The sequence below is a fragment of the Mercenaria mercenaria genome, chromosome 1 (assembly GCF_021730395.1).
Source record: "Mercenaria mercenaria strain notata chromosome 1, MADL_Memer_1, whole genome shotgun sequence".
In the NCBI taxonomy this organism is placed as follows: domain Eukaryota; kingdom Metazoa; phylum Mollusca; class Bivalvia; order Venerida; family Veneridae; genus Mercenaria; species Mercenaria mercenaria.
Window position 1 is genome coordinate 85445139 of NC_069361.1, and position 8680 is coordinate 85453818.

At 36.2% G+C, this 8680-nt stretch overlaps 1 protein-coding gene across 2 annotated transcripts in view; it reads right to left on the reverse strand.

Annotated features, from left to right (window-relative positions):
- LOC123531706 (uncharacterized) overlaps positions 1-8459 on the reverse strand; it is a 39831-nt gene extending 31372 nt beyond the window's left edge. For both annotated transcript variants that reach the window (XM_053553072.1, XM_045312903.2), the window contains exons 1-2: positions 8052-8459; positions 474-665 (exon numbers count right to left, since the gene is read on the reverse strand). In XM_053553072.1, coding sequence (XP_053409047.1) covers positions 474-665; positions 8052-8451 — 592 coding nt within the window. In that variant the 5' untranslated portion in view covers positions 8452-8459. The remainder of the gene's footprint in view (positions 1-473; positions 666-8051) is intronic.
- Positions 8460-8680: the final 221 nt, after the last annotated feature.

The following is an 8680-nucleotide window of genomic DNA, read 5'->3' on the forward strand; positions in this document are numbered from 1 at the left end:
CATAAATCTGGCCTCTTGGGTATTCACAAGCTTTTCATTTGATTTGACCTGGTTACCTAGTTGTTGACCACATCACCCATTTCTAAATTTGCCTAGAGATCATCAAGATAAACATTCAGTGCAAGTTAATTTGCAAACAAATCCGGACAGACACGCACACGCACGGATGCATGCACATAAGCCAAACCGCCATTGTGGCAACTATGTAGAGCTCATTGCCAGCGGGCTTGACAAAAAAAGAGCAAATATGGCAATTTTGGCCTTATTAGAGGGTACTATTTTGTTCTGTGCCACAACCACACTTGGCCAAGTTCTTATGGCCATACACTTCTGTTAGGATTGCTTTAGAAATGAAATGTGTAAACAAAGTCAAATGTTAACACATGACTAAGGACAGAGGCTATGCAATCACAAAATCACACCATGAGTACTTTATGCTCTGGTGGGTTAAAAACATGAGCATTGTAACTTACCAAAGCTAGTATCATCCCTTTCTCCAAGAATCTTATCTCCTTGTAGACAAGGACAACCAAGACGTCTGTAATCTTTGCTGATATCATACTTGTACTTTGGATACAATGACAACTGTGTAAAAACATGCTGGGCCAACCTCAATGTCCAATTCCATTCACCTTTCTTTTCACCTTCATACAGTGCATTCCATACTGTATAAACAAAAAGAATAAATGAAACAAGAGGGTCATTGAACCTAAAGTGCTCACCTGTGTACAAGGCGTGTTCAGTGATTTTTTCCTTATATAAGGCCTAAAATAAAATTAAGTTTGTTTGCCCTTTACCGACCGACCCACCCGAGATTTTGCCGCTGACTCAAAAAATTTGATTGCTAAAATCGAATCATTTTTTTATATTTTTTTTTTGGGTTGGGTTTAACGTCGCACCGACACATTTTATGTCATTGGCGACTTGCCAGCTTTGATGGTGGAGGAAGACCCTAGGTGCCCCTCCATGCATTATTTCATCACGAGTGGGCACCTGGGTAGAACCACCGACCTTCCGTAAGCCAGCTGGATGGCTTCCTGACATGAAGAATTCAACGAAAAATCGAATCAATATTTTTTTTATTTTATACTGAACGGTACAACGATCTGGTGTCTTTCTGTGATTTAATCTTTGCGCTACTTTTGTCCTTTTCGCTACTTGTGGCGTGGACGCTGACAAGCGTTTGTCAGGAACAAAAAAATGGATGAAAAAACTTCGATCAGGGCGTTCGACTGACCCGAGGTTCTGGGTTTTGACCCGAGAAAATCAAGAAAAACTCGTATTTGATCGGCACAGAATATGCCCCGTGCGTCGGTTTGACTCACGGAAATTTTCTTTGATGCGTCTCGAATTTGAAAGTTTTGCCCATTGTCAATCATGATCCCAGTGAATTTCAATTTTGTTCGCCGACACAAGCGGAAGTATGGAAGTAGGCGTAGCGTCGTATGTTAATTATCTACTGACAGATGTCAATCACGCCACGCGCTAAGTGACATGTCATCTCGCGGTTTGTATCTAGTACATTATCAAAGGTGTTTATTGGTCAATGTGTGACAGTTAATTGATAAACAATGCAGTCTTAGAAAGTCGTGTTTGTACCACGTGTTAATTAGCGGTATACAGCTTATGTTGTAATGTTATGTCTTCAGCCAACTTAAAATAAAAATTCCCATCTTATTACTAAGAATAGAACAACAAATTGTATTATTAAAATCATTATTTTGTGTTCAGAAATTATAAGTATTGAATATGTATGGTGAAAAAATGAAATTTAAAACGGGTATTTTATCAAGATTTTTAGATGTTTACTTTTGTTTTCCGTATTTTTGTCATCCGTTTTTGCGACCGTGATTTTCAGACATTTTTATCATTTCTCACAAGATTTTTCTAGTACAATCTAAATTAAAAGCCAATAAAAAGTCTGCATATTATAAGAAAAATATGATAACTCTTACAAAAGCAGCTCCTATTTTGAAGCATTTTTCGAGAATAAAAACATGCAAAGGCACCAAACCCCACCCACTTTTAGGCAGTTTGCAAAATAAGACAACAAAAATATAAATTGCTTGAAAAATTTAATGACTAATATACTTGTTTTAGCTGTTTATGGTACAGTCTCTTTTTAAAATCAACAAAGAAATTTACAATTTATCTAAAGTAGCCAAAATCAATGTGGTTGCCCAGGCTACATGGGGTCTTTTAGTAGCGAGTGTTAAGAGATTCAATGTATACTTAAAATTTGATATTTTAGAAAATATATATAACAACCTATTAATATAGAAACAGTCAGTATCCAGATATAAAAACATGATGTTCAAATTGACTATGAGTTGACATTTTCACAATTAATACCACTACAGGTGTGTTTTCAGTCAGTTGTTTTGCTCATTCAGACAGAGATAATATATAGTTTGTTTCTTTTAGTCATTTAAGTTTGTTTCAAATCAGTGTATATATATGTTAAATAGTTGTTGCCTAACCTGACAGATTAGTTTGTTTCTAGTCGATTTTGTTTTTATAGCTGACCAAATATTATTCTTTGTAAAACTGAAATGAAAAAGTACAAAATTTCAAAATAAGTCTGATCAAAAATGGCTATTTTGAATTTCAATACTATGAAAATTCAGTTTATTGAATACAGTGGGAATTCCAAACCCCCTTCCCCCTTTACAAAGACCTGTGACATACATTATCAAGTACTTAGATAGTATATGTGCCCAATTAAAAGGCAAATACTATGGTGTGGTTCAGTAGGTTCTGTATCTGGCAGGATTCTTCATATGTGAAATGTAAATGGCACAGGAAAAAGTTTTAAAGTACAAAAGCAGAAGCTACTATAAATTTATTCATATAATACTAGCACAACATACAATTAATCATTTAAAGAGGTCAAAACACTTCTTCATTTCTTTCAAACCACTATACGTTCAGTTAAAATTTCCTGAATAAAATAAAATATTTTTCCTACCTACCTACCCACCTCTAAAATCTAGGGTCGGTAAAGGGCAAACAAAGAATGTTTTAATTTTGGCCTAAGTGGTACCGAATATCGGACCAGTTCACAACTGAAAATGTTTTTTCACAATTTTCAAATTGGGTTCACCGGACCCATTCACAGTTGCATGGGTGAAAGTTAAAAATTCAGAAAAACCTGAAAATTTCTGTCAGGGGCCAGGGGGCCGTAAGGGGTTTGCCCTGGCTAGGGGTCCAGTCTCTGGCCTCCGGAAGCTCCCAGGAATAAGCAAATTAACAGGCCTGAAAAATGCTTTTTCCAGACTAAACAGTTACTTCATTTTAAGATAACAGAAATATCCATCTGTTCTGGTCCATAACTTGGCATTTTTCTAGAGCTCTAAAAAGGGCAGGGTGCTGCTAAAAAGGGGCAGGATGCATTTTGCGCATCTTTGTCTACAAACAAGCGGGCCAAGATGGCCCTAGGTCGCTCACCTGAGAAACACACCATCACAGTGTAAACATGTTTGACCTAGTGATTTCATGGAAAAAAATATTCTGACCAATTTTCATTACGATTGGACCAATAATGTGATCTTTTGAGTTTAAACAAGCATTTTCTTAGATAAGACCTAGTGACCTAGTTTTTGACCCCAGATTACCCATTTTCAAACTCCGCCTAGATTTCATCAAGGTAATTATTCTGACCAAAATTCATGAAGATTAATTGAAAAATACAGCCTCTATCGCATATATGTTTGATTTAACCTAGTGACCTACTTTTTGACCCCAGATGACCCATATTCAAACTCGACCTAGATTTCATCAGGGCAATCATTCTGACCAAATTTCATGAAGACCAACTGAAAAATACAGTCTCTATCGCATACACAAGGTTTTTCTTTGATTTGACCTATTGACCTAGTTTTTGACCTCAAATGACCCATATTCAAACTCGGCCTAGGTTTAATCAAGACACTCAATCTGAATAAATTTCATGAAGATCAATTGAAAAATACAGCCTCTATCACTTACACAAGGTTTTTCTTTAATTTGACCTTGTTACCTACTTTCTGACCCCAGATGACCCATATTCAAACTCAACCTACATTTCATCAAAGCAATCACTGTGTCCAAATTTCATGAAAATCAATTGGAAAATACAGTTTCTATCGCATACACATGCAGGGATCACTTTTGGCCGCGATTTCGCGATATTCTCGCATTATTTTGGTGAAAAACGCATAAATTTTGCTCGAATGTGCTTAAAAATCGCATCCGCGTGGGCGTAGATCTTTTGCCGAAATTGCAACTTTTCGCTGCAATGCGGTCTTGCCGTTACTTAATTTTCGTATGATGTTCATTTAGGCGCTTGAATTTCGCTTTTATCTCCATAGAGCTTCTGATGATTATGACTACCAGACAAAAATAATCTGTTTTTGCGATGTTTCAAAATACCACTGAAACAGAAATTTAAGCACTTTCTGCCTCCAGTCCCTTCATAAAAAACGCTGAACGCCCGAATTTCCAAACAAAATGGTTGAGGGTAGGGTTATAAATAAGTTTGACTTTAAAATTGTTTTGACCTAATTGAAGTGTATCAAGTCCAGAAAGATTAAAACATAACTGAACTTCAACTTTGACAAAGCAGCTTTGAAGTAAAATTATTAGGGGAAAAATGCATGTGGACCCAAGACTTGGTTACAACTTTCATCAACCTATTCAGCAATTCCTGGCACTGAATTTTAGAGTTGTAAAAGGTGTCTCTGAAAGGAACTGCTAGTTTATTTACAAGATAATTGTTCTTACAAATAAACAGATGTTTGCTTTTCAGTGTAATAAAAGCTGTCCGCCGATGTAAAATCCCATTATAAAAAGAAAAAATCCCATTCATTTTGTCAAAAATCTCATTGATTCAAGGCAAATGGGAATTAATCTCATAACAGTATCTGCCAAAAGTGATCCCTGCACATGAATTTTCTATAATTTGACCTATGACCTAGTTTTTGAACTAAGATGACCCATGTTCAAACATGACCTAGATTTCACCAAGGCAATCATTACGACCAAATTTCATGAAGATCAATTGAAAAATACAACCTCTATCGCATACACAAGGCTTTTTCTTTGATTTGACCTGGTGACCTAGTTTTTGACCCCAGATGACCCATTTTCAAACTTGGCCTAGATTTCATCAAGGTAATCATTCTGACCAAATTTCATGAAGATCAGTTGAAAAATACAGCCTCTATCGCATACACAAGGTTTTTCTTTAATTTGACCTAGTGACCTACTTTTCCACCAAAGATGACCCATTTTCGAACTTGGCTTAGGTTTCATCAAGGTTATCATTCTGACAAAATTTCATGAAGATCAGTTGAAAAATACAGCCTCTATCACATACACAAGCTAAATGTTGACAGACGACAGACAGACACCGGACATTGAGCGATCACAATAACTCACATTGCTCAGGTGAGCTAACAAACAGTATGTACCTATTAATGATAAGCATGTTATATAAACAAACAGGACTGTTGTTTTTTTTTTTATTCAAATTCATTGCACGTTTCTTCTAGAGCAAATCTGAATGCATTTTCTTGTCATTATACATTTATCATATTACTGAACATACCGTTGATACTCATGTAAAATGCCATTTACTGGCCATTTAATAAACAGCAGACTTTGTTCTAAGTTATGTTTTTTCTCCCTTTTTATTCTGTTTTCCAGTTTGCTTTCATTGAAGACCTCTCTAATTGTTGTTTGTTACGCTTCAGTCAGTCATAGTTTTAATTACCATCCACCTCGGGCAAATACTCGGCACCTGTGTGTAGTTGGCAAGTGTTATATCTGCATATCGACTGATAGTTTTTTGGGACGTCTGCTATTTCGACAAATGATTGGCGGGTAGTTCAAAGGGGCAGTGCTGAAAGGGCAAAAGGGCGCTGAAGAAGGGAAAAAGGGCAGAGATTCAGTCTGTCAACCCCTCCCCCCTTCGAAAATCTCAACGGATTTACACGATCTGGAAAAACAACCCCCGGGTACTCCATAAAACTGTATGCTGGAAAACTTTCACCCATGCAGTTGGTGCAAAAACCTCACAAAATAGTAGAAAACGTAAAAAAAGTATATTTTCATGGGGGCTGCCATGTTTGCAATGCCTACTGGTAATCGTACCGGGCATATGCATTGGGAAACACTGTTACTAAGATTAGAGTATGAGGTAATGGGGTACCCATGAGGGTGAAATTTTCAGCCGCTCGCGACATAGGGCTAAAATCTGGAAGGTGGATCGATCCGTCTATAGCATGGTAAGAGTTGAAGTAGTTTGTTATCAACTTTTGCTAGGAAATCAAGATTTGCTATGTTCATCACCCTATATTATCAACCCTTGAACGTCAATTCAAAGTGCATTTGGGTACGAAACTTTAATTCATAGTGCGTTTAGGTACGAATCTGGTACGAATCCTTTAAATGGTGTTCTCTTCTGTTTTGAAAAAAAAATGTAAGTTTTAGATACCTATCTTTTTACACCCATAATATATTTATATTCCATCATGAAACATTTTGATTCACAAAGTATTAAAACAACTCACAATTAAGGGGAAAAAAATTGCAATTACCGTCATCCTACGAATATATGACACACATTTTTTACCGAGATTCTGGTCTCAAAGGACCGGTGCGTCCTATATTTGGGGACAGAAAAAGACCAAACATTTCCCCCCGACTCAAAAATTAAGAAAATCAATCTTTGTTTACACCGCATACCTTTATATTGAAGAGAATTCAAGAGGAGTAAATACAAATGACTAGGGGCATAGCTAATAGCCAGTATCGGCACCCAGCGTCTGAAATTACTTTTTATAAAATGTAAAATTTAGAGCTCACGTAAAATCTTAAGATAAATAAATGTTGTTTTTCATTCAAATATATTTTACAACGCATTTCTGTAACTGATCATTAAGTTTTTAACAAAACCTGTGTAAAACACCGGCGTGTTTTCACACATTTTGCATTAAAATACTTGAAACTCCATATCAGGTATCCCGGAAATCGATTATCTAGTCTTCAAACATAATTTTGATAGCTGTCTATAATCCTCTTGTTTATCGAGAAATTCACGCCAGAGGCATTACTTATCTAAATACCACCTACTGTCACAATCTGCCATTAACCGTTTAATCATACCCGGAGGCATTGTAAACATGTGCATGCGAGATTTTAGACTGATCCAATAACGTGATCATAGTCACTGATCTGTAATGTACAAAACAATTTGCAAACCAGTCTTAAAATTATAGGTCGCAGGAACTTTTTCAGGCAGCAAAATGGGTAGAAAAAGTGCGACCTATACGCACCAAAATACGGTAGTCAAAATAATTCGACGTTCAGATTGTTTTATATTTGTGACTGGCAATCTTAACATCAAAATTTTGAAGGAACAAAATAATGGAGCCGAGGATGAATCACCATGATCACAGTACACAGTCATGTAAAGTCATTGGTTTTATCGCTTGCGCATATTTGCGCATATACACGGTTTAAATCACCAGAAAATTCGTAATTTTGGATATTATTTGATAATTTTTACATAAATCAATGAGGAACTGAAACACCTTTTGATACATATAAGTTTTATTTGAATTTATGGCAAATTCGTGAAATAATCGGCATTTAAACCTATAGCATGTAAAGCGTCGGCAACGATGAAAATTTCATCGGAAATTGCTTCAACTATTTTGGTTTTTCGAGTGTCTGACGCGAGTGGGGATATTGCCCATAAGAAAAAATTCTCTCAGTATTTTCCAAGAACGCGTCAAATTAGTTGGACTACAGTAAAATAAGGCCGGTTCACGCTCTGACACGAGACAACGCGCTATTATCTCCAGCTGCCATTCTGTGTATTTTATACTTCTTTGTTTTAACCAATTCAGATTTCAAAAACCCAAATTTTCAGACAAAAAGTGATGGCTAAATACCCAATTCCACCAAAGCTTAACTGGAGCTCTGCAGTCTTGAATGTATTTTGCCTAATTTTGAAATCTGAATAGCGAAATGTGTAGGAGGCACGAAGATACAAGAAAAGGGTATACCTTTTTCAGAGTTCATTACAAATCTCAGCAGCAACTCCAATGCTCGTTTAACGTTTGGATCTTCAGGTAGAATAGGGTCGTCTGGGTCTGAGCTGAAGTAGGCATCAAGGACGTTATATGCTTTCTTAAAAACAGTCCTTAACCTATAATTAAGACCACTTTTATCTTTTCCAAACAAAATTGTTGAACTGGAAAAAGGCTGAGGAAAGTTGATATCAGCTGCATCTATTTTGACCCATCTTATTCTACAATTATAACTTCCTTCTAGAGACTGGCGCAACATAGCAATGGCAACCTTATTTTTCTGAAGAAATGATTTATAAATAGATTCCTCATCTTCATGATCTTTTAAAGAAAGTTTATTCCAGCATTGCTCAATAGCTTCACCCTGTTCGGCCATGTTGTTGTTGGCGGTTTACCATGTCTAAATACAAATACTCGGTATTATACCGTAGTTTACACTTTTGTTTATCTCAATTATGATATAGATTCGTGGTATAATAAGAAGACAAACATGTAGACAATTGTGAAGTAAAGAGAAAGAAGGGTAACAGGTACATAATTATCAAATGTAGGTGCAGTTAGTTGCAATAACTTTACACATTAAATACACCTATGTGATTAATACA